The 26,301-nt window shown below is 53.1% G+C and overlaps 1 protein-coding gene across 8 annotated transcripts in view; it reads left to right on the top strand.

Annotated features, from left to right (window-relative positions):
* Window positions 1–26,301, top strand: part of LOC119460676 (plexin-A4-like) — a 356,289-nt gene that overhangs the window by 281,301 nt on the left and 48,687 nt on the right. For all 8 annotated transcript variants that reach the window (XM_049672066.1, XM_037721722.2, XM_049672065.1 and 5 more), the window contains 2 exons: window positions 8,449–8,631; window positions 23,138–23,266. In XM_049672066.1, coding sequence (XP_049528023.1) covers window positions 8,449–8,631; window positions 23,138–23,266 — 312 coding nt within the window. The remainder of the gene's footprint in view (window positions 1–8,448; window positions 8,632–23,137; window positions 23,267–26,301) is intronic.

Genomic DNA, 26,301 nt, shown 5'->3' with positions numbered 1-26,301 from the left:
AGCCACTATAGAGAAATTTAGCATGGTATCCCCGTCGAAACATTTCCATATGCCGACCAATAACCTCGCATGCAGTGCCTTCCGTACGAACATTATTATGGAATCCAAACTAACTCCGCGTTGTCTCCTCAAGAATATGCTATGGAAAAAAGTGTTTACTGTGTTCTAAGGGGTTCTACGGTAAGGCCGAGTATTCCAAGCATGTACATAACGTTATGCCGGAAATTTGCAACGTTGCGCTTTCCGTCAGCAAGACATTCGCTGCTACCAGCCGCGAGCACCGTGCAGTGCTGAAGCCCAAGATAACCCGACTCTCCGCACACGCGAGCACGCCCCCGCACACGCATTGTCTCAGGAGAGGAACGAAGCTGGGAGAGGAGTGACGAGCGGGCATGGGGCGTGCGCTCACACACGTTTGCAGATAATTAGGGCACAGAGAAAAAAAAAAAAAGATGGAGGAAAGGGAGTGAGATTACCGGCACACCAACAATCTGCGCTTTTATACGCGTGGGCGCTTAGCTCGCAGCAATTTGTCAAGTCCATGGTTAACACTTCGGCTTTCTCCATGTCACGATTCTTGCTTCTCCTTTTGCTTTCGTTCCCGCATGTAGTCTTAATTTGCTCGAGCGTGTCGGTGTTTTCGTTCGTTTTTCGCTTTATACAAACGTGTGCGGGTGCCGGACAATGCTCGGACACATTTCTGGACACACCGTTTGTTTCCAATACATTCCCTCGCCAACTCGTCGCCACGCCCTGCTTCTTAACAAAAATCGGCCACTTTTTTTTTTCTTTTTTTTTTTAAGACCTTGACATAAACGATGCTTTGAGAGATGGTAGCGCGTAGGGTCGCGTTACTGCGCGAATTTTCTTTCTTCAATTTTCTTTTCTTCTATCACCTTTTATTCCCTTTACCCCTTTCCCCAGTACAGGGTAGCAAGCCGGTATTTACACTGGCTAACCTCCTTGTCTTTCTTCCACTTTCTCTCTCTCTTCTTGAGAGATGGTTCTGCATCCTGAGCACGAGGACGCGGGTTCGATTTCCAGCTGCGGCGGTTACATCCCGATGCGACCGAGATGCAAGAACACTCGTGTGTGCTTCGATTTAGCTTAACGTTGAAGAACCCCGGGTGGTCAAAATTAATCCGGAGCCTTCCATATTTCGCTTTTCTCATACACAGCCCCGGTGTCGCTTTGTATACGTTAAGCCTCGCGAATCAAAAGGGAGCATATATAGAAGCGTGTTCGCATGCACTGCAACTCGTAAGGCTGCTTTCGGGTGCGTGGCCGCATATATATTTAGCGGCAGAAGCGCCCCTCTTACATGGGAAGCGACGCGTCGCGCATTCCGCCTTGTGTTGCTTTGCAGTGTGACATTACGCAGGCGGCGCGTCCCGACGAGGGCTCGAAGCATCGTTCGCGTTGCGCGCGCATCCGAGCGTGCTAATTGTGTTGGAGGCTCTCCTCGCTGGCTGGCTTCTTTGCCGGTGTTCTTTGTGCAGCTGCTTTCTGCTGCCGCTGCTGAAGCACGGCGGTCCGTGGCGGCCGAACCGAAAATTAATACCGGCCGATCGTGCCCGTGACAGCGCCGTTGTGTATGGCCGCTGCCTCTTGCCCGGCAACGTGGTGCTCAGGGCTTGTGTGTATGTGTACACGAGCGCCGACGCCGCTTGTTTTTTATTTTACTTACTTTATTTTTTTTTTTTTTTTGCTCGGCTTGCTTCTCGTATAATTATTTCTCGACGTTTCGCTTTTCTCCCCTCCGGCTGTGTCACGGTTCGCAAGGCTGACCTCTTCGCTTAATTCTGTCGGCGACCGTGTGCCCGCCTCGATGGCTGTTCGTGGCGTTCTGCAGCGGACTGGCGAGGTGGTGGGCTCGATTCCCGCGGCCGCGTGGTGGCCGCCTTCTGACCGGGGCGGAGTCCGAAAACATCCTTCTGCGATTATTTTGGTTCATAACAGGAGGCCGCCATGGTCATGATTCATCACCGAGCACTCTCATTCATGCATTCATTTGGCGTGTCATTCTATCACTCCATCGTATTTCCTTTCGGTCACTTCGCTGTTGTCGTCTCTTGATAGGCGTCCGTGTCGATAATACCGCACATTTATAACCCTGTCAAGCGGGCAAGTTAAGTGCACTTCGGGACCTTGAGTGACACTTTAGGCTACGCGGTTCTAAACGGGAAAACAGAGTGCACTCGCAGTAAAAAACATGGCGACAGACTACGAGCGCGTTTTGTGAAAACGTAGATAAAAAGAAAAGTACTTCTAAAAAGTGATTGTCTTACGTTGTATAATTAATTCAAACAAACTTAATCTATGTTTTTTCAACAAAAAACGAAAATGTTTTTTTTATTTAAGAGTGTGGCAAGTCAATGCCGGCCAAGAAAAATGCCTAGCCAATCCAGAACGACATAGCGGCGTGCGACGAGGCGGCATTTTATCCTGCTCGAACAGAATATGAACGCGTTTTAGGCTATTATTTGTGCGCAAGAGCTGTTCAACCACTAAAATGAACTTCTTTGTCCTTTTTTTATGCATTACATTTTATACCATTGAAACCGCTGGCGACGAGGCTACGCACTCGGCCTAGCAAAGTGCGTTCCGTGAACGCACTTCGACCGGAGTACACTCTGCAGTGAGTGACACTCCACTTGCGACGTTTAGATTGGGCAAAGTGCACTTAAACCGAGTGACACTCTCCGTAAGTGCACTTAACTAATGCCCGCTTGACAGGGGTATAAGTCAGCGTCTGAGTTGACGAAAGTCATTTATAGCGAAACTCCTATACTCGAGAATTCAGATTTGTTGCAGTATCGGCTGATATCCGGGGTTTCTATCCAATACTGCTTGCAACCAAATTTTACAAGCTCCTAACAAGAGCGACAGCGTTCCGCCTGGGCGATTCCGTGTAGGCTATAACAGTAGGTGAATACTTCGCTTTGTGTCTGTCTGTGCTCGCCAGCCTGCCTTCTCAAGTGAAACGTCTTGTAGCGCAGCTCATGAAGTACAATGGGCTTTGCGAAATGCAATCATGTAACTTTAGCGCCACTATCGTCTGCACCAGCTGTGACGGACGAGTATTTCGGGAACCAAAGGAAGAATAAGAAAAATACTCGACTCGAGTAGTGTCGAAATTAACTGGTACAAATGGAGGAAGAGAAAAGAAAGGATGCGTTGGTGGAGGGAGAGCTCTCGGGACTAACGACCTCCTTATTTCAGACGGTATACGGGGCCGAGATTGCTCACCGTTTCCCGGTCCAACCACGCATTACTTTGCTCGATCACGGCTGACAAGCCTTCTCCCATTTGGTCTCGCGGTACCGCACGACGATGCGTTTTTCAGAGCTCTCGCTGAAAGATGTGCCGCCGAGTGGGAAAGCGCAAGCAGCTAGCTATTGCCCCGCGTTCTTGCGAAACGGCCGTTAGGACAGGCCACCGTTACGGTCTCTGTGCACCGTCGGCGTTATCCATGGAGTTTCAGAAGCTTACCTTCAGCGGTAAATGCGCTCCGAGTGTTTCTTAGGCGGTCCTTTAATTAGCGTGGACGCGAGCATTGACTCGGTTCGGCTGATTGATCATTTTGAGCCCGCGGCTCGGCTACGACGGCTTGATCAAATGCCCTCTTGGGCAATAAACACACCAGGACACATTGATAGGAACATTGTACCGGCCTTTTATTTATAACGCGGTAAAGTTGTAAGGTCGCTAGTTTTTCCTCCTGTACTCTCATTGTATGTCCGTGATGCGTGTAATGCTTGTTACCGCTGCCATGGCAGCGACGCCGCACATGTATGATATGAGAGTACAGGAGGAGAGAAAGGATTTCGTGCCACAAAGCGTGAGCCAACAAAGACGTGATACGATATGTCGGTCTTTCTCATAAAGCATGCCTGCCATCTCTCCAGAATTTTCCTGTAAAGTTCTGATGCTGAAAGGGTGTTAGAGTGGTATCGACTTCGAGCAAGTTTGTACAGACAAGCTCCCGAGACAGGCGAAATCGGAAACACCATAGTCGCTGCGATCTATAGATCGCAGTGACTTTTGTGTGGCAGTCTCTGCTGCTTCCAATAGGCTGCGTTGCTGCTCGTATACTCAGGGCGAGCTTTAAAGAAATGCGTACTGATCTCACCCCATCCGCAGTCCTCCCTTCGTCCCCTTGCTGCCGTCTCTGCGGAATTTTGCCGATACTGAAGTTAAGTTTTTCAGGCTCGCCGTAGCGTGCAGCGCCATTCTTCTCTATGATAAGGCTCGGTGGCATGGTCGATTCCACGGTTTGGGACGGACGGCCTAGAGCAAACATGCGCCCGCGCCCCGGAACCGTCGAGAGCAAATGGCGGACCACAACGGCCGGCCACTGCGGCGGCGCATCGGGCTAGGGGGAGCGCACGCGGCCGCGGCGTTTGCACACGCTCTGTCAGGCATTTGCTCCTCGCGAAGCGCAAATGGTTTCGCCGGAAGTACGGTGGCCGACGGCCGGCTCGTTCCATCGATCCGCCGCAATGGCACGCGGACACCACGCGCCAGTGGCGCTCCTGGTCTTTGCAGCGCGCGTGGACTTAGAGGCAACGCCGTGCAGCGCAGCACAAGCTACGAGTAGCACCACCCAATCGGGAAAGAGAACCGGCTCGCCGTGTTTCGGGGTGGAAAGCGGGGAAAAAGTGTCGCCCAATTGTGCATCTAATCTTTACGTGGCGTTTCTTGCTTTCCTCTTTATTTCTTTCTGGTTCTTTTTTCTTTCAAACATTTTAGCGCGTGTTATTCTGCGAACAACAATGTTAAATATACCAGACTTGTCTGTTAAGTAGCGTCGAGAAAATCTTAGCACTGCACCATCAGACACGACGGGAACGATCACAACTATACTCGCAACTATACTGCCGCATCATCTGGCGTCAAGGGCTACCACGTCACGGAGAACCCGCTCAGTACATTGTAATGTGCGTCCTGAAAGCCGTGATGCCCTCTGTTTCTCTCTCTCTGTCTCGCAAGAACGACTGGGCTCCAAGTAACACCACTCACTTGACACTCCACTCTACATCACACATACGCTTCGTTCCAAGTCAATAATGCCAGAACTGCTGTTCTTAGTCAGCATGGCGCGGTAGGATTGGCGCGGCACCAACGGAACTATGGTTTAGCTCTTTTGGTTCCGCACGCCAATGACTGAGGCCATCTGTAGTCTTCGCCCCACTGCACGCGTAGTTGGCGAGGCGGACTCCACTGCCCTGTGGCAGCTTGTTGTAAGCACCTCGGCCCCCCTCCCCTTGATTCGCAACCCCTTGCGACGATTTTTGATGGCACGGCCGCACGTATCCCCGTAAACGAGCCTTCTGTAATGTCCAGATCTCTTGACTCCACGCTCCGCACCTATGTTACGGGGCTGTGTGTCTGTAGCCACCGAGTCAGAGTACGCTGAAATGGCCCTGGTGACAGATCATCAGTGGCCTAAGGGAATCTTGTCGAAGAGCTAGAGAGATAAATGCGACCGTTACCCACAAAGAGAGGAGCAAACGCCTTTGATAGCCAATATGGTCCGCACGTGACGTCACGGACGCTATATTGGACCATCCGCCACTCGCAGATTGCACAGCACTGCTGGAAATAAGTTGGAGATTGCGGATCCGTTTAACGGTCAGCTTTTTGACCGTGGCTCTCAGATATGGCTGCCGCGACTGCATCAGGGCAACCAATCTATCCGCGTGTACGACCTCTTACTTGGGGCATTACTGCTCATTCGAGAAAGCGTTGGTGGCCTTTGGTGGCTTCCACATTGGTGTACGCGTTTCGCATTCCAAAAGTCTCCTGTTTTATTTCTAGCTCGATTAAAGATTCCTGATTGAGGCTTAACGTTCCGACGTTGCACTGTGAGGAACACCGTACTTAGTGGATGGCTACGGATTAACTTTGACAACGTGTTCTTCCGCCCCAACTAGAATGTAGCCCCCGCGGCAGGGTATGGAAACCGCGAGTTCGCGTACTGATCGCCTTCGTTAACTGTGCCTTTCCTGTTGAAAACACCCATATGCCCCATAACCACTACATCTAACAAGCTCATATTAGCATGCGGGGATATATGTATAGACCCGTGTGTTACTTACTATTTGTCACATTGGGGGTATTGGATGACGTATTATGGAGCATGTGTACGTATATATCTCTAATATAGTGTTCGAATCATTTCTTGTGGACAGCGCTCGTAGAATTCTAAGGACGCTTACGAGTCTATTGTACTATCGATTGTAATCTTCTTCCATCGAATGCCTTATGTGCTGCCGAGGTCCTTCGTAACACCGTAAAGCGGGTACTCTTTGTGGCAAGTTGGAGCAGAGCGACACTTCCTCGGCGCTTGTGCTTGAGCCCCCACCGTTGGTCGCTGCAGCGACGCCTTGCCTAGAGTTGCTGTATATATGGCGCCCTTTGGGAGCCATATATACCGTAACTGTATGTAGCTTTTGTCCGCTCCAGGGCGACCCCTTTGCGCGAGTACCGTACACCGACATCAAAAGAGGTCCTTAAGGACGCAGTTCTCCTTGTCTGTGTCCGCGTGCGGAACGGACGCGATGTGAGCTCTCTTGTGCGCGACCGGCCCATTGTGCGCCGCGGGCATAAAACAACGGCGCCTCGTGCGAAGCTGCAGAAGCAGCGTGAATGATGCGGACGCATAAGCGTCGCGTGGACACCCCACGTGCCGGCAAATTGCAGGAGGACCGTTTGCGTTCTCCAGGTAGAGCCTAGCTTGTGCGACGCCGCTACAGGGCCGTATATCTCGTGCGCTTGTTAGCTGGAATTCTGCGGGAAGCATACCTCGCACTCTCATCACAAGGCGAAAACGTCGCCGGCGCGCGCAAATTGGACGCCCGTATAGGGTTACGGGCGAAGAGCGAGACGTAAGGCGAGCAACATTAATGGCGCGGTAGAAATGGGTGAACGTGATTTTTAAAACGTAGTAGGAGGTAAGACGCGCGTGAAATAGTTTCGAAAACAAAAGCTTGAGGCTACAGTGCTTGCCGGTGCAATTTTGTAAGAGGCAGGAGCCTCGACAAGCGGTAGTTCACGTTTTCTTTTAAATTTCTTTCCCCCTCGTTATACCCCTATATTGTTCATGTGGAAACATAAGTTCATTTACAAAAGCCGGTGATTTTGAGTAGAGGTGGTGAATGTCTTGTTGGAGAACAAAGTTTGGTGCCGAAAATGCGCATGGCAGTATACTTTCCCGAATCCTACGGGATGACAGAAGGCAGCTTTGTCCATCCTACGAAGAAGTATACGCGGAAACAATCATATAGCTTGCATGGAAAAGGTGCTGAGAGAGGATGTGGCGCGGATGTCGACGCGGTGACAATGGATAGATAGTTGGGGGCCGGCAGAGGCTGCAGGGACGCCAGACACTAACGGTAGCAGCGACGGCGGCCGCCTAGGAGTCACCTTTCCCGGGTCGCCTCAGCCGAGTTGGGGCCCGACGCTGGGCCAACGGAAAGCCGTTAACGGCACCTGCGAATAGGCGCCGCCGGCCTGTACCCTCCCTCCCCGGCCAAGGACATTAGCGCTCTTTGATGACTCGGTTGGGCGTCTCGATCGTGATCTCGCTCCCTCACTGCTCAGGGCAAGCGGTCGCGTATAGGAACGCGAACGCGTTCCTGTATACGTTTGTATATAGCTGCTGACACTTGTGCAGTTTATTCGTGTTATTGCGTGTGGCTCCGTATACTTATTTTATACGTTTAGGAGCGGTAGCCATTTTACCCGCATCAGATTACGCTGTTCACAGAGTTCTAGAAAACGGAACCGGATAGAATTTTAGCAGGATGTCAGCTCGCCCTTCGAATAGTTTAACCTCGCTTGTCGTACCTTTAGTTTTGTCGCAGGATCATAACCGAATGACGTCACCTTCTTAGATACAGTCATAATCTGAATGGGTCTTTATTTAGGTTTGATGGCTCTCACAACAACGAGCCTGACATCGGATGGCATGCTCTTTACACTGGAAGCGGAGGTTAAAATATATTCGCGGCATTTAGTGTGGGTTTCTTGTTATGGGGGGATGATGGCACGTACTTGTGTTCTTACTTGCGTGAAGTCGCGTTGAATGTCCGTGGTTCAAAATTACACCGCAATGCGTGCCGTTGACACGCAAGGACTGACGCTGGCGGTCTGCCGCACTGCCAACCAGCCTAACAGCACTTTAGACATGTGCGTTCGACATGACAGCGTATTGCTGAGAATATGGGTCTAGCTGTAACTTTGCTCGAGCGTTGCATACCCTCACAATGGGGAACGACGCGCAAGCATTCCTTGCACGTCATTTCATTCCAACGTTGTGGATCGACATTATCATAAACTTCGTAATTGGTATAGAAAGTTACGTTGCCTGCATAGCATAACCGCACACTTGACCTCGTTTCTCGCGCTTGAATTTTGCGTTGTCTCTCTCTCTTTCCTTCGCAGCAAGTGCAAATCAACGATGACTTCTGCGGCATGGACGTGAACACCCCGCTAGACGGCAGCAAGCCAGTGAACGCGACACCCGTGCTGACCTACTCCAACGTGCTGCTCACATCGGTGGCGGCCGTGTCCACTCACGACTACACGGTCGCCTTCCTCGGAACCTCCAACGGACACCTGAAGAAGGTACGCACCCATCTCTCTATATGTGCCCGCGCATGCGTCGTGAACGACGTTGCGTAAGCCGAGCAAACGTGCGTCTAAGCGCACCTCGTGCAAACTGGACGCCTCTCTGAGAAGCAAGCACCGGCTTTAAATAAACCCGGCCGCCTTTGCGATCACAATCTCCGCACTCGTAGCGAGCGCTATCGCGAGAGGCCGTGCGTGCCTGCAAAGTCGATGCACGAGTATATCGTCTCGGTCTTGTCCAACAGATTGCAACGTGCGTTACGCCGTTACGTTACGTTACGCCGCAGGAGATAGACGCATTAGCGATACCGGATTATGTATGTGTCGCACCGTTCGTTCACTGCCACGTTAGTGTACCAGAACTGCCGTGGTAACAGCCGAAGCACCGAGGGTGGCTGATGAAAGCATTGCGATAGTATATATACACCCAAAAAGTAAGCCACGAGGCTCGATCCAACGCGCCCTCCAGCGGTGCGTGCTGCCGCCGTGTTCTCGTTTTGTTTCGCGGCGGCCCATGCAGTGAACAGCGATCGCTGCCTTCGAATTCTCCCTTCGTCTCCTTGCGTGTGCAAAGCCACTTCTTCCACGTTGCGGCATCGTGTAACGTCGTGTACTACTCCCGTTCACATTGGGCGCGCGCGCACACACGCGCTGGTTTAGCACGAAGGCTGAAGGGTATACAGGAAAGGTTAGAAGGAAGAAGTAAGGTGCGGTTTAATGGAGCGTTCGAACCGACACTCATAGCCGGCGCTGAATACAAAATGGGAGCACTCTGCTCGTTGAGAAGCGTCCTCGAACTAGGCGCTGCCGCAATGCGACGCGGTCCCAACGTTGTAGTGCATGCGCATCGTCGAAGCCAGGGTCTTTCGGGTCGGGTGCGCGAGCGTGCGGCGACGGGGCGGTAACGCCTCGCGACCGACGCCGAAGGTTGTCGCCGGGCGGGCGTTGCATAAGGGACGCGCACGTGTTCGATCGGGAAGAAGCGGGTGCCGATATTCCTTCGATCTAGACCTCCACGCGAGAGCGGCGGCCGAGAAAGCGCGCGGTCGTTGTGCAACGTTCCGCGGCGCCCCGTCATCGGATATAGCTCTTGCGGGGCTGAGGCGCAACCGAGTGCGAAGCCGCCTTCCGCCTGGCTTCTTCGCCGGCTCACGTGCTGGCGCTTCAGCTCGTCTTGCGTGGGCTGGCTCGTGCTCACTGAAGCACCGAAGAACAGGGCGCCGTGTTTGGCACTTTCCCGCCACTCGGGTTATATGGAAGAGGACGACATTCCTCGGAAACGGAGAATACACCTTGCGACCTAACGGGATCACTGAAGGGGAACGATGAATAAGTTTAGGCTGGTATAATAAACTGTTCTCCACTTGTCGTGGCAGTAGTGAGCCTGTGACCTCAAAACTTCCGTGTCTTATCAGCGTATACTTTTACGAAGAAAAAAGAAATGAAGTTGCCTCAACGCACGAGACGCCCCTTTCTGCGCTTTCAAATAAAAGAAACTCGTACCGTGACTCAAGCATAAATATGTATATTTTTTCGGGTAATATGCGGCGAGATTGATTTGTAAGTTTGCGATTGGGGGGGGCATAGGAAGACTGTCGAAAACCTGCTGGCTTCTTTCTTTCCGCACTGCTGCAGCTCGCCATTGTCTTGCTCGTTCTCTTTCTGTGGCGAAAGAAAAGAAGCATGCCAGGGCCTTGTTTGTAAACAGCGAAATGGTCTGCAACATTTTCTGTTTTTCCAGTTTTTTTTTTTTTCAGTACTATTTGTATTTCTAGTTGTAACGGAAGAAGAATCCGCGCTTACCGTCACAGGCGCATTTAGTCAGCGAACTGAGTCGTCGGCAACGTCTATGGCAGAAGGCTATAAGACGCTTGGAACGGTATAGACACGTTGTGTCAAAGTGTCAGCTCCTCGCTAAATACCGTTGCGTATCACAGTAGCGAGCACTTGACAAGAACGAACTTGACTGTGTAACACTAGGCGATGCACAATAGGTAACTGAGAGCAGCTTAATAATTGCGACGAAATTGTTTCGGTCCCTCACGTTCCAGGAATAGGCTTTCCAGTCTCCACTGTCCGTCTCTGTAAAACAACGCCTACCATTGCGCCTGGCTCGCAGGCTCGGCGCCAGCATACCAGATTAGCACATGTGGATAGATCAACTCTCCCTGCAATCAGTACGCGAGTCAGACATGTTCCGTCGCGATGCGCCAACGTGAGGCACAAACGATGACTCGTTGACATTATAGGTTTCTTGCGTGTCTCCACTAGCAATCTCGCTTATAGCTCTATGGCTGCGCCTTTTAAAGAATACACTTTTTTTTTTTCGGCGTACTTTTATTCCTGACGCCATAGCGCGGCCGTGTACGTGTTTCCTTTACGGCGCCTAAAGACTTCTCCCGCCGGAGGTCGATGACGCTGAGAAGAGGGGTGGCTCTCAGCGCCCGGGTTGTGACCAGGCCCATCACGTTCGCTGCAGCCCTGATGGTGTGTCGGCGCGGTCACCGTACACCACATTAGCGCTTCTTGTGCCCGGACCGCCGGCTCCTCGAGTGAGAGGTCTCCCGAGCGCGCATTCTGTGGCGCTGCCTTCCACGCTAACGTCGTTTCTGGGCCGGCCCCAAACCAAACGCAATTTGGACGACCGCCCGAGGCCCGTTTCTCTCTCTCCGTCCCCTCCCGCTTCCACCCATTTTGCGCGTGTGCACACGCAGTTATCGACGCCCGCGACCTGCGTGCCATGAGAGGCTTCGGGCAAAAAAGAAGAGAGAAGAGATTTCGAGAGGGAGATGGGTAGAGGCGTTCGAGGATAGGTCGTGAGGCTCCAGTGGCCGACGTTAGCGGCGAACGCGCTCGAAGTGCTTGGCCGGTCACTCGGAAACAGCGAGAAAACGCAAGCCTGGCGGAAGTAAACGGTTGTCAAGCCTGGTTGCTAGAGGGCACTTGTCACTTCCGCCCCCGCCGCGCGCGCGCCTTCACCGCCGCCGTCCGTGATTGGCCGCTCTTTCGACCAAGTCCTGCGCGCGTCGACACTCGGCACACGCTGAAATATGGCACAGGCCCTGTACTCTTAGCGGAGAGGAAGAAAAGTCTTGTAAGTGGTAACGGAAATACGCACCGGGCCACTCTGTTGGGAGGGCTGCTTTGGTTGAAGGACCAAGAACGAGATTTATGGACAGCCAAGTCGCTCGGGTCAAAGTATCTGGCTAGCCTGAGCCAAGATTGAGGAGAGAAGGAAGGGCAAGAACCGAGTGCGAATGGGAAGATGTCCCCAACCCAGTAACGTTTCGAAGGTCTGACCACGGGATCACGCTCTGTTGTCGACGTTGCGAGCTTGATCCCACCTGACGGCGCCAAGGTTTCACACGAAACCGTCCTTTCTATGAAGGTGCCGGTATTTTCCTCTCTCTTATTTCTGCTCCTCGATGGCTTCGGTTTCGCAAGATAAAAGGCAAAAGTTCGAGCCTCTTCAAGCGTGATCAGACAGCGACGCCATAGCTCGACCTTTTCAGAATCCAGGAAAGAATGAAAACTACGCGCCTTTTGTTTATCGATCGCTGGCGCCCGAGAGCACAGCTCGTTAAGCCTTGATCGTATCATCGACAGGTAACGCACTGAGCGGAAATTGGCAGTCGCGGTCGGGGAAAAAAAAAAAGCTAATTCCCAGAGCCTTATGTTTACTGTTGTAAAGGGATAACATTTTGAAGAAGAAAAAGAAAGACGTAATTATTAACTCGATCACCCGTATCAACGCAAGCGGGATTCCAAGAAGGGAGCCAGTAACGACCGCATTACAAAGAAAATTTGGTGGAAAAAGGGAAAAAGGAAGCGCGAGACATGATCGATGCGAGCCGATGAGATGTGGCCGGGGGAGCTTAGGGACGATGCGCGAAGGGAGAAGGGGGAAGATTTTTTGGCAGTGTCAACAAGGCGGGAGAGATCGGGCTTGGCACAAAGGAACCGAGAGACGGGTAAAATGAAAGGAAAGAAAATTGAGGAGCGGCAAGAGAAGCAAAAGTGCTAGCAGCGTTGTCGCGGCAATTTTGCCTCCCTCTGTCGCCTTCTTTTTTCCCTTTCCTCTCCCTCCTTCTCCATTGTTCGTAAACAGCGGTGGTAGAACTAAGGGAAGCGAGACGACGGGAGGAAAAACCGCAGCACGTCTCTTCTCTTCCCGTCATCCTTCCGCTTCTCCTTCCTTAGCGCGACGTCGCCGTGGTCGGCGCACCGTCGTCGGGGCGCTGTCTCTCCGAGTGCCAGCGCTCGTTTCGTTTGTACGTGCGTGCGTACACAATTGGACGCGGTGCATTCGCGTCAGCGCTCACACTCGCGCCGCTGCTTCCCTCCTTCCCTTTTCTTGTTTCCCTTTCTTTTTGCTATTCTCCCGTTCCTCCTCCACTTCTGTTGACGCGGTGGCGCTCGACAAATCCGAGCACGTTTCGCTTTCGAGAGCAGATTCGTCCTCGACACACTCACACTTCGCGTTTCTTTCTCTCATTTTTTTTTTTTTTTCTTCGCCGCCACTTTCTCTAACGCGGTTGCGAACTGTTTCGCGTCTGCTCTTTGTGAATTACTCGCCGCGCTTGGTTGGTCGATTCCGCACACTACCGATTCTCTCCCCTCCTGTCTGTGTGTCCTGTCTCTCGGTTTCCTTCTTCATTTGTTTTTTTTTTTTTTTTCCTCCCCCTTCGCCTTGCAGTCTGCATTTGCGTACGTGCGTTTTCCCTGAGAGCGGAGGCGTCGGCGGCGGTCCCGACTCTGTGCGTTGCCTCGCGCGAGTTCTTAGCCGGCTAGTTTGTCCCCGATGGGGCGTCTGTCACAGCGAAGCGAGCGACTCGGAAGTGGCGCTTAGCAAGTTGCTGTTGCCGGCGCCCATTTCCTTCCTTGGTTCTCTTTTTTTTTTTTTTTTTCTTACAGTCTGGCTCTTTCTTTCGCTTCTGACGCAGAACACGTTCTTGGGCTCGTTTCGCATCCATAAACGGTCGCAGTGTTGGGGTAGTTTTCAGTCGCTTTGTCCCTACCTTTCTTTCTTTCGTTCTTTCTTCCATTCGGGCATGTGCGCTGGTACTTCTCACTGGCTTCAACCCCCACCCCCGCATTCACTTTCTTTTTGGGTTTTTTTGCCAGTTCAGTTCTATGGCGTATCGCACAGCGTCGCGTCAGAGGATGCTGCGCTTGATTGCGCTTACCTAGGCAGCAGAGCTCGTGTTCGGTCGATAGCTTGGAGCCCTTATTTTTTATAATTTCTTTCTTTATTTCTTTTTTGCAACTCGTGTCGCATCGGGCGAGTGGAGGAGCTTCCGAGACTGCAGAGAGCTGAAGTAGGCCTCACTTGTCTGAATAATCAGGGGGAGATCAGCAGCTTCCGTCTGAGGAGAAGCGAGGAGCTATTTGCCATTTGTGGGACAGCGTCGGGAGAAGTACAACAAAAGCAAGAAGAAGATGTGAGTGGGAAAGAAGAAATCCCCGCGCAGATGGTTCCGCTGAGTTCATTACCCAAACGACTTTTCGCATTCAGCCCGCCCGCCTCGTTTTTTTTTTTTTTTTTTTTTTTTTTTTTTTTTTTTGGGGGGGGGGGGGGGGGGGACCGGCCGCCCTCAGCGTTTGGACACGAACGATGACTGCGCTCAAAAAAGAGGCCGGCGACTAAATAGGGGAGAGGAAGGCGGGAAAAAAAAGTAAACCCTGGGAGCTGGGAGTTGTAGTACTGGTAGAAGCAGCAAGCAAAGGCAGCCGCATTTCGGGAAAAAAGGAGTGGTCAATGACTCGAAAGGCTGAAATGATTTGCATACCCAACTCATTAGGGAAGGGGGACTCGGAGGCGCACATTTCGCCTGCGAAAGTCGTATCTCGGAGCGTCCGGCGCGGTGGCCGGACCTGGAAGAGCAAGCGAGCACCCCAAGCGCGGGCCTGATGAGTAGTCGCGCATTTAATCTCTCTCTCTCTCACTCGCAGAGTCGCAGGCAGTTTCCTTTTCTTGGGTGCCTCTAGCGGATTAATATTTCGTGTTCTCGGGCGACAGCGCTGTAGTTTTCTTATTTTACTGCCACAGCAGTTGAAAACTCCAAGCTGTGTTTTCTGCAGTATGACAGTATTCCCGTTGCGCGGTCTTGATCTCGCGGTCGTCGCAGAAAAAGTATTTCTTGGTTAGACGGCAGTGTCCGCTCAGACAGCCTGCTGCTGGTCGCATTAAGTTAGTTAAGAATCGCTGGCATCTGCACATCCCTCCTCCGGTGTTTTTTTTAAGTACCACCTCGAGACTTTACGGCAAACACAGAATTGGCGTTCGGTAGTGACGAGACGCAAGACGAGCGATCTATAGCGCCGCACCCGATGGAGGAGCGGGTACTATACGGCGCGGGCTACCCCCTCGCGTAGTTTGCACTAGGCCGGCCGGATGAGGACCACTGTAGCTTTTCTGACAGAATATCGTCCTTATAATGATGACTTGATGTGAGAGCCGTTGGCGGCGACCGCGTGTCTTGTCTTCCTGTCCGCTCGAAACATCTGGTAACACGTAAGGAGATGGTAAAGAGAGAAAGAAGGCACTGGTGAGTGGGCAGAACATAACCAGAGATAGCACAGGGGTAGGTTGCGACACAGTGGTGAAAGTGCCCGTTACGTGCACTGCAGCGACCCCAGCGCATGAGGTCGCTGCCATGCCTTTCTCATCGTGACATTGGCGTTGGTATTTGACGACTCAAACGTTATGGCCGCAGAAGAAAAGTATCCGGAATACTGCGAGTCGCCAGCTGCGGAAGGTATAGAGGCAAAAAGCGCGCGTGGAGAAAACGCCCGCGACGCTGAAACGGGGCGGTACGGAGAAACCCGCTCCTTCGCGTCGTCACTGCGCTCAGAGCGCATGCGCGCGCCCGCAGTGAAACACGTATAGCTGCGAGGATTTCAACACTCTTCTACCGACCACTATCTGCAGTCTCCAGTTCTTTCATATATATAACCACAGCGCCTGCGGAACGCAATTTCAGCTTTTCGGAGCTACGAACAGGTCCGGACCGTGAGTGCACGCCGGCTACCGAAAGCCGTAATGGTCGCCGGTGTACGAGTCGCAATATGTAGTTCGCTTCTTCGACTTTTTTTTAGAGAGAGAGCTGCGTCTTTTGGCGTGCCCATTTTGCGGTAGCGGCTCAATGCGAGAGAACGATCCCTGCGGTGTAAGCGTCGACCAGAGTCACTCCCAGTAAAAGGAAGGTGGAGAAATTGGGAGGCCACCATGGGACTGCCGCCGCTGTGATGGATGGGCCCCCGCCACATATAACGTCATTTTTTTTTCCTTTGTTTATTATTTTGCCCCTTCGGACGTCTTCAGCATCGTCGTTGCTCTGATCGTGTGTGAAAGAAAGGGAAACAAGCTACCGCAAAGGAAGCGATGGCCCTACGCCCCACCACATGGCTTCTCTTTTGTTACATTCGCAATTCCCGGCGAATGTCTTTTTTGCTCGAATCGTTCCCCCCTCGGCTTCTGCGTAGTTTTTGGCGTCTAGCCCCAGCGTGATGACTCGGCGCTGTGCGCGAGCCTGCTGTTGCGCGCAGGTGCTTCTCTCCATTATGGGTGAAATACGTTCGCCCGTTCCCCTTCCCCATACAGCTCGGCTGCTAGGCCCCGTCGTGCCTCGTTCATTGCACGCGTACGCGTGTTCTCGCTGCAACTTATACCCGGGAACGGACGCACGGCGCATTCCGCGCTCCCATTGTCTGCATCTCCTCCCTATACATCACGTCGCGTCCGGTGTACGAACCCTCGACGTGGCGGTTGTATACGTTTTCGACTTATGGCGAGACTTGGACGAGCTCCTCCGCGCGCTGTGTGGATCCCGCATCTCGCCAATGTTTCGCTGGTGCGCGAGGATCGGCGGTAAAGAAACAAACATATCTCCCGCGTAGAGGGTGGGGGAAGAGGTGGCGCGGATACTACGGAGCGATCGGTCAATCAAGTCTGAGTGGAGATGCGGGGGTCCCTGGCGGTGCGATGGAATCGCGCCGGCCGTTGAGCTCTCCGGCACTCCGCCGAGCCCCCGGTGTCTTTGCCGAGCCCGTCGACCGCAGAACTTTATTTACTCCGGCGCTGTGGGCCGCTACCAGAAAGGGACGAACGGAGAGTCGCCGGGCAGCTGGGCTTTTTCTTTTCTTCTTTTTTTTTTTTTTTTTCTTTTACAGGAGCGATCCGGAAGAAGGCGGCGCGATAAGCCAAAAAAACACCGGAGCCGGAGAAACACTAAGAAACGCGAGACAAAACCGCCGCGTTGTGTCATTCTTCGCTGTTGTGTTTCGTCATTTGGCGCCGTTTGTTCCGAAAGATGCAAGTGGGCTTACCAGCTCTACCTTCCTTTTTTTTTTTTTTGCATCCCCACGCGGTATTTTACGAGCCTTTCCGACGCGGTTCTTCCGTTTCCGCCGAGCATCTTTCTTTCTCACCAGCCGCGGCTGCCGGTGTTGCTATCTGTCGCGCGCGGCTGCATTCCCGCACGAGTCTCCAATCTTACCAGTGCTACATTCTTTTCTATCCTCCTCGCGGGGCTTCAGTTTCAGTAGTGTGGCTGGGAGAACTGTGGGAAAGAGGAGTGGGATAACTGGCGTATAGGCATAATCCCTTAATAGCTTGAGGGACTATGGTAAAGGTGAGCGCGCCAGCGTGTGTGAAGCCTGGAGCCTTATCGCGGCTATCTCCCTTACGCGCCAGTCTCTTTCACTGCCGGGTGCTCGACTGCGTCTCTCTCTCGACTTCGCTGTCTGCGATGAGCAATGGCTGTGCGGGCGTGGCTGCTCTCTTTCGAGCTTCTGGAGGAGAGACGCTATCTCTTTTCGGGCGGTAGCGACTTTTCTCCCGTATACGCGTACATGTCGAAGAAGCAGTTGCGGACCAGAGAAGAGACGGTGAACTGCTTTCCCGCGAAGCGCGGCGCCTCTTTCGATGCCTCTCCCTTTTCTTTCTTTTTTTTCCCCCCTTTTTATTGTTTGTGTTAAGGCCAAATTGTGCACTTTAGAAGCAAGGACGCTGGAATCCCATTCGTGCTGCAAAGAGTCCAGGTCCGCCGTCTGCCGTTGTCGGGACGTCGACTTGAGAAAATCGTATACGCATTCAAGATCCCATTGGTGGCGGCCGTTGATTCGCGCGAGAATAAACTTCGTTTCTGCGACCTCTGTCGCGTTCGCGCCTTTCGCGGCAGAGTGTTTTTTTTTTTTTTTTTTTCCGTTTCAGAAGCAGTATACGCGGTTAGCCGGAGGTTCTCAAATAGGAATTGGGAAGAGGACGATAGAGAAATGCCGAGGCGTTTGCATTCACCTCTCGCGGTTTTATTTTTATTTTCTTTTATGTATGTACGAATAGCTTTCTTCCGTAGACAGATTTCGCCGCGTCGATCGTCTCCTTTCCTGTCGAAATTCTGACCTTTGCGAGCGATTGACGCGACTTTCGGAGCAATGTGAACACGTCGCACCGACCGGGAAAAAAAAAAAAAGAAAAGAAAGCGCGCGGACTGCGATAACTGCGCATAGTGTGCGTGCATATTCGAGGCGCGACTCAGTTCACTGTCAGCGCGAGCGGTGATTGATAGCTCGGTTTGAAGAGTTCTCCACCCTCGCCCTTTCTTTCTTTCTTTCTTTATTCTTTCATTTTCTTTATTGTCGCGAAACCGGAATTGTCTCTATGGCGAAACTTTGCGCACTTCCCGCGGGCAATGCGTCTGCGGCCACGAACGTGGTTCGGCGCCTTGGGAGTAATCTGCGTTCGCGTTAATAAATGAGAGCACGGATTCACCTCCTCCTCTTTTATTAATCTTTTTTTTTCTCTCTCACTCGGACCTAGCACGCTTTCCGTGCCTGAGTCTCTTTCGAGCCGGAAAGCGATCGCCGCGTGCTTGCGTTTCGTTCCCTCGGGTGCCGCGCAGCGCTCTCGAATTCGAACCGCTCCCAGCTTTTCGCCACTTCGGGCAGTGTCTGCCTCATTTTATATCTCCTCCTTCATTTTCTTGTTCCCGTCGTTTGCCAAATCGCGCCGAGGTCGTTAAGGCGTCGAGTGTTTGTTGTGTCTTCATTAGGCAGAGCGCGGCGGCCGGGCGGGGTGCGAAGCCGGTCTCCCTGTCTGCGTGCGCGTGTCCCGTTCCGTGCGGAAATCGCTTTCCGCGCTGCGCGTCTGTCGCGACTGAACGCGCCCATCGCGTGTCGCCCGCGGCGCGGAGTTCGGGTCGCCCGGGAGACGGAAACGCGAGTGGATCTCGGGATAATTGCGCCGCCCGAAGCGAAGTGTATATCGGTGTTGTAATGGGCATATATATATATATATATATATATATATATATATATATATATATATATATATATATATATATATATATATAATCGTTTTTTACATACGGTATTCGCTCTTGCGTGTGGACGGGGACCGCGCGTGTAGCACGGCGCTGCAGTCAGTTCGTATACCGTTATTAAGCGCTCCAGGTCTGCATTGCGCCCTTAACGAGTGCAGTGAGTCTCTGTCGCGGCAGTGCGGAATTACCGACTCGGATTCAGGACCTTTAATTTAGACCGATGCATATAGCATCGTCTTCTGAGGTCGGGCTGTGCAGACGATTCCACTAGCTTTGATGGTCGTACAGGCCATGGTTTCCTCATTATTAGTCGAACTGGTGCAACACAACTATATAGGCTAGGCGATCGACGTTGACTGGCGCCCAGTTAACGGAGCTTTTAATTCGTAACGTTTGTTCGGGATTGGCCAGCCTCTTTTTGCGCTATCGGACCCTGAGCTTTAGAATAAAAAGCAAGGTCGCGGCCCTATTTCGAATATATCGTCACGGAGCCGCGAACTTTCCTCTTGCAGTTGTTTTCCCCCGTTTTCCGAGCCCGCCTAAACATTGAGTACGAAAAAAAAAAAAAAGAAGAGCGAGAAAGAAAGGAAAATTAATAAATAAAAGACGGCCTAGTATTTCTAAAAAGGCTCTTCTCATATCGTGCGCCAGGGTGGTCGTCAAGTTGTCGTCGGTGTCGCCCGCATTCCTCCGCCGGCTGTCCCGAGTATACCGTTGGCGAAACGAGCGTCGTCTTCTATATAAAGAGTTGGGTCCCAGTTTCGGGTCGCGCTTCCCCGTAGCATTAAGCGCAATCAGCGGCGTCGGCGACGCGCGCCCAGAGCGGCCGAGGTGCTCCCTCGAGGACTCTCGTGACCGACGACGTCGTCGTCGCCGCCGCCGCTAATGCCCTCCCTGTTCGTGCTCGCGACGTGGTCAGGACGACGACGAGTATAAAGAAAAAAAAGAGAGCTGCGATGGAACCGAGTTCTCCATCGTGCCCCGGCCGGCCGCCAAGGGCCTTCCGTAGCGACTGTCGTTTATCGCGGGCCCGTTCCGTTTCGAGTGGCGTCTCATTCCGCCCCAGTTCCCCCCTTCGCCGCAGTCCCCCGTCTTTGCCAGTGTGATGCCGCGCCCTTCGCGCCAGCACCGAGTCGGTGGCGGCGGCTTTGTGTATACGCTTTATGCTCCTTGCGCGCTGGCTTCTCTGGACAGCGGATAAGTGCGACAGTGAAGCGGTACTTCAAATACGGCTGTATAGCGCTGTCATGACGACGTTGTACGAGAACGGCTGCGCTTGTGTCCGTCACTTTATCCTTGATCGCTGGATTCTCCCTGAGAGCGGCTGAGTGTGGCACTCGAGGCGATTCTTTGCCTACCTATGGTGCTCGGGTAGAATGGTTGCGCGCGTACCCGCCGCTTTTCTCCTCGTACGCTCGCCTTTCCTCACTGCGGCGCAGTGCTGCAATAAAGCGATCTTCTAAGTACGGCAGCCATAAGTCAAAACCGTAGGAATCTTTAAAAAAAAATGGGGGAAGGGGGGGGGGGGAGGGGGGGTCATAGTTGTGCCATTAAACGACATGGTTAGATACGAAAGTTGTCGTTGCTTATTACACACTCTAATGCATTCTGAGTATATTTGCTGTGATACCGCTATGCCTTGGCCGCAACAGCTTTCCCTGCGAGCAGTCTGGGGTGGGATTTATATTTCTTCCCTCATTGGGGCAGGTCAAGGATCGCTCACACAATGTTACGTCTAAAAAGAGACAGCTGTGTGGAAAGAAAAAAAAAAGAGTAGAAAAGTGAGTGTCTTACGCAGAATAACAATTTTAACAGCAATGGGGAGGAGCAACCGGAATACCAGCGTCGCTGTAAAGCTGGAGTTGGCCTATCGCCAGCAGGGCTTGTTCCGCGCGGCCTGCACAAACATACCGAACTGGCCTCGCAGTGCGCCCTCGAGCTTCTTGCGGCAGGCGCGCGGTGATTGGGACGCCACGCGTACGCTCGCGCAATTAGCTCGGCATGTGTCGGGGCGCGCGAGCGCCGTTCCCTCCGGGCCGACGATTTATCATCGCGCCTGTCACTGTGCCGCGACGACGTCGACGACGCTCGCCGCCGCAACCGATAGAGAGAGAGGCAGACACAAACACACCTCGAGTTCTGCCTCGCGTTCAGCTGTGGTGGGCCGTGACAGAGCAGTCTCTCACTCGTCCGATCTGGTTGCGCGCGTGCTTTCAAAGAGATCCGAGGCCCGAAAGGGAGAACCGCAGGCGTCCGAACGACGAGGAGGAGGCGGCGCGTCTTTGTCGCGACGTTGGCTGCGCGCCCAGGCAGCGACCACTCGGGCGAACATGTTTAATGCAGGAGGAATCCAGCGCGGCCGGCTGCGTGCCGCCTGCCTCCTCTGCCGCCGACGTGACCGGTGTCCGGCGCGCGTGTGTGCCCGCGTCCTGTACTCCTGACGGGCGAGCGCATATTGATCCCCGATTAGGCTCGAGTCCTTCCCGCACGGGTCCGGCACCGCTGTCGCCTCGCGAGGTTGCGGCGCGGCGCCAGCCGTCCTGGGGGCGGCTTCTCGCTTGCACCCACGGCGCGCTGCTCCACCTGGAGCACTGCGCATACCCCCGTTGCACCATGCATTGGCCGCGTATCCTTCGTCGCATTGTCGGTTCGTTGGCGTCTCTCGAAAGACCTGCTCGTATTGCGCGCGTTGAAAGTTTTCCCGTGGCTCGTGGGCAGAACCAGCATGCAACGTTGTGCCCAACTTGCGCCGACCCTCGTCGTTGAAAGAAGTTTCCAGGTCACTTTTACCGTGTCCTAATTTCGGAAGTCGTCAATGTTGCTCATTTGTTTTCGATTGCTTGGCTAGCTCTTGTCGATACGAGGCTCAGAAGCCGTTGTAGTGTTTGCGTACACGAAGCTTCGGTTATTACCTTAGGCTTTTATTTTCAGCGGCAGATGTGGATGCGCTGAACCGATACGTGCCTCGTGAGTGTGAAGCGACGGCACGAAGCGAGGTCACGTTCACTTCCCGTTGTGATACACTACCCTTATCTCGCTGTCACTCGTGCGGTCTGAATGCAGGTAGAAGCCGCGTTGAAAAGTGCGGCTTTCATCGCAACGCTTCCGGTTATTGCGACACTCACCGCACCTCGTTTGCATGTTGGTTTGTGTACTGCGTAGCTGTCGCCAGCAATGTTAACGCTATACGACCACGTCCCCCGTTGCCTCTACCCCTCTTATCCGTCCCCTTGTCCTTCGCGCACGTCGGTCGCCGGCGGGCGGCAGTGCCGAATTCTGTTAGAGCGGCAGGACGCGCCCAGGGTGACGATCACGTTCCGACGGCCGGCGCCGCGCGTGATTTTGATTATTTTCCCCCCTTTTCGTTTGCGACGCCCCCAGCTTTCCTATCATTACTGCTAGCGCCGCTATCCCAGGCGGTGCGGTCTCTTTTGTTCGAATTCGTGCGTCATGGCGTTGCGACACTCCCTTCCTTTCTTCTCTCTGTGTGTCTCTGTCGCTTTGTAATTTGTACGTGCATGATCCCCGACTGGTTGATGTGTCGCTCTCCACACGCAACGTGACGGCGGCACAGCGTTTGGAGCGCACGCAGCGTAGCGCAGAGCTAACTTCCGGGTTTGATTGGTGTCTGATGGCGTCGGACATGAGAGACGGCCACCGCCCCTTTAAATGATGTTGCGACACGGTTTTTTTTTTTTTTTTTTTTTTTTTCAGGTAAACGTGCGTTGCGGCCTTTATTAGATGGGACATAGTCGCTCCTTCGACTATGCGCTGTTATCCTCATGTCGGCTCAGAGGACATTAATAAAACCTGTTGGGCAGTAGTGCGGTGTTCTTATGGAAGAAGAGTTGTGTTGCTTCTTTCTTCTGTGGTTGAAATGTCATGGAACAGATTTTCTTTCTTGCGTTTGAGGTTTTCTCTTCTATTTTTTGTACATGGCTGCGCAAGTACCAAGGGTTTCAGTCTTCTATGCGTTGCGATATCCTGTCGACTTAGCTATCAAGTAAACCATGCAATCTCTGTTTGCATTTTGCACGTGAACGCTACGTGAACACGGGGTCACATTCGCGGCATGTAGCATTGCGGGACTTCGGTAAGGCTTTTTTGTGAAGCGGACGTCAGTTCGTCGCGATGCGCGTACAGCTGGCATTTGTTGATTTCCCCTCGCCTTTTCTTCGCAGGCCGTGGTGGAGTCCGTGACCAACGCGTTCGAGTACAGCGACAGCGTCATCGAAGAAGGCAAGCCGGTCAACTCGGACATGCTGTTCGACAAGAACGGCGAGCACCTCTACGTGATGACCGAGCGAACGGTGAGTTAGCGTGGCCTGTTTGCGTGCCAGCTTACGCAACCGCACACACCCCCTCAGCGTTGCTCTTCAGTGCTGTTTACTGGCTAGTGAATGCGTGTGTATATATTTCAGTCAACTGTAATTCCGAATTCCTAGCGGACACTCGGTGCAGTGTGTCCGCTATGGAAACGCTTCTCAAAGTCGAAGTTCCGCGTTCGTGTCACGACCAAATACTGCAAAAGAGGAACTAACTTACGGATTATTGTTTTTTTCCCTTGCCTCTTGTATATACAGTGACAGCCGCACGTACCCCACGTCCTTTCTCGCGTAGCTTTCGCTATCTCTCTAACCTCCCTCTGCCGTTGTTGACAGCGGTTAAGTTTTCTTTCCTGCAAACATTGTGAGAAGCATGTATTGGCCGCAGCAGTGACACGTTGTTTCATTGTCAGCGTTTGTTCCCTTTAACTATATACTTCCGCTAATAAGAAGTACCAGAAGCCGAGAAGTTTAATTTTGCGCTCAAACTGGTTGCGCACTGGCACGCTTGCCTGGTGTATACTCTGCATGGTACGATATTTCCGTTCGAGTCGGGCGCTCGCGATAAACGAGACTATACCTGCGTCCCATTTTTTCTTGGCGGATGCATCCTCCCGTCCGTCACGGGTTCAGCGAGGGCAGCATCTCGCCGGGCCCAGCGAGCACGCGAGCGCTCACACCCTCTCCCTTCGACATCTTTTGTTTCGTGCGTTCCCTGTTCGATTTGCCCGCTGATAGGAGCGGAGGGGGTCTGTGAGAGTTTTCAGGCGGTAGACAAGGAAGTCCGGTAGAGGGGTTGAGAGGCAGTGGGACGCGAAGCTGCGCGTGCGTGTATGCTTGCTGCGTCGCGAACGCTGCGCGCCGCGGCGTCACGACAGCGCGCGCGCGAGTCCGCTTCCGACATCGTCGTCCCCTGCCTTTGAACGGCGCTCGTGCGAGCCTGTCAGCGGCGCTATCGCGGGCGGCACCACCGGTACTCGCTGACATGCCCCTTCGTGGCACGCTCTTCTAAACTCGCCATCCCCTCTCCCCCTGTCTCTCTATCCTCACGTCCTTGCTTTTACGTCGGGATACGGGGTCTGTCGCTTCTCTCGGTGTCATTGAATGGAGGAGGACTCGGTTGGATGCAGGGGTATAGCCGTGTCTGGCTGCCTACCTGCCTCGTTGTGGTGTACGCCAATTAACGGTGCTGTTGTTGGTCACGAGACCCAGAACGCGCAAGCTTGCTAACCTTCTCGCGTTGAGTCGTTGTGCCCGTCGGAAACGCGCCAGCGTTTTCCCCCCCGTTAGAGCTTATCTCTAGAAAACGTGTTACGCGCGCTTACCTGCATTGCTGCTAGCTCCGCCTCCTTCCGTTGTATCGATTTTCGGCCCCCTTTTGTTTCGGTTCGAATTTAGTTTTGAGACCACGCGCGCGTATGTGTGTGTAGCCGCGTACGCGCACGCCCTCGCTGCTTGTGCCGGTGTTCCACTCGATGCGTAGAGCCGTATCGTGGAGCGTGTCACGCGTCGAGGTTGACTGTGCTGGAATCTCCTGCGCACTCGGCCGTGCGCTTGCGTGCGCCTGCGTGATCGGTCGAAGACGAAGAAGTAGGCAGGTTGGCGGGAAGCGAAGGAAAAGACAGCGACAGAGCCGCTTCGCCCAATCCAACAAAGAAAGGTTCACCGCACTGCCTGCCTCAAAACCGTGCCCCGAGGGGGAAAATAAAAGGGAAGGAAGGAATGCGAAACGGCATTGGAGGCGTATGGGGGAGGGGGGGGGGGGGGGGGGTATGCGCCGGGGGCGCCGCCTTTACCGAAAAGGAAAATCAATTCGTGGCGAAGGGCGAAGCGGGGGACAGGGGCGAGTAGTCGGCTGCTGCAGGTTCTGTTCTGCTCTACTGGATCCAGTGTTGAGGGAAGAATTGCGGTGCTCTTCGAGCGTCAGCGAGTTCATAGGATGCCGGACAGCCTTGGCTCTCGGAGTGGCGACCCTCCGCCCCCTATATTATATATACCCGCTCGGATCGCGTGTCTTTCCTATAGCGGTCGCCGTGGACCGCACGCACACATATGCTTTTGTTCCCTGGCTCTGTGGATTCTCTTCGTTTCCCTTTCCAAATGGGGCAGCGGCGAACAGTGGAGGTCGGCCGGGGCAGCTACAGAAGCGGCACAGGTGTGAATACATTTCCCTTGGAACTCGTATAGTGCTACCGTATCTTCGCGCTCGATTCGCCTTGGCTGGACCGTTCTGCTTCTGAAAACGAGGCCGCGGTTCGATTTCCCGTCGTTGCGACGGCATTCCGACAAGAGCCCCAGGCAGACAAAATTAATGCGGAGCTGTTCACCTAAATTAATTATTCTTTCTTTCTTTATATTTCGTTACTGCAGCTGTAACTTTGACACTTAGAAACCACTGTGTATTATTCAAAGGTGTTTTGGTGCTAAACCGTCTCCCCCCTCGCCTCAGAAAGTAAAAAAAAAAAAAAAAAGAAATCGGACAGGTGCTGCATTCGTAGCACACTTTTCCTCGTGATCTCCTCAGTCAAGAGTTACAGAAATACCCAACGTAAACTCACCTAAACAAAGAAACGAAAATCCTGTTTACGTCACTGGCCTCCCCGCCCTCTTCGGGGTCCGGGAGCCATCGAGCTTCCGCTCCGTGCGTCTTTGCGTCACCGCCTTTGTTGACAGAAGGCGAAAAGCTGAGAGGGCCTTTCAGAAACGGATTGGCAACCCTCACTGTACGGATTGGCCTCGTGGTCTTCTACTTGCGCTGCAGTCTTCTTAGGCGGGCAAGAATCGAGTATTTGCTTCGGCAGCCCGTGAAAAAAAGGAAAAATGAAAGCACGTTCTTTATTTGAGACTGTTGCGTCTTCGTCGGCTTTGGTGCATCGTCTCTATCACTAGTTTTCTCTTTCTCTCTTCTCTCCTCCGACCGTCTTTTGTGCGGAGGACGTCGTGTGCGACAAATCCTGCCTTTCTTCGGAACTGTTCTGGAGTAAAGTCTCTCGGCAACTTCTCGTTTTCTTGGCAGCGTC

The sequence above is a fragment of the Dermacentor silvarum genome, chromosome 8, assembly GCF_013339745.2.
Source record: "Dermacentor silvarum isolate Dsil-2018 chromosome 8, BIME_Dsil_1.4, whole genome shotgun sequence".
Lineage (NCBI taxonomy): Eukaryota > Metazoa > Arthropoda > Arachnida > Ixodida > Ixodidae > Dermacentor > Dermacentor silvarum.
The sequence above is the reverse complement of the archived record's forward strand: the minus strand, read 5'-3'. Positions and strand labels throughout refer to the sequence as shown.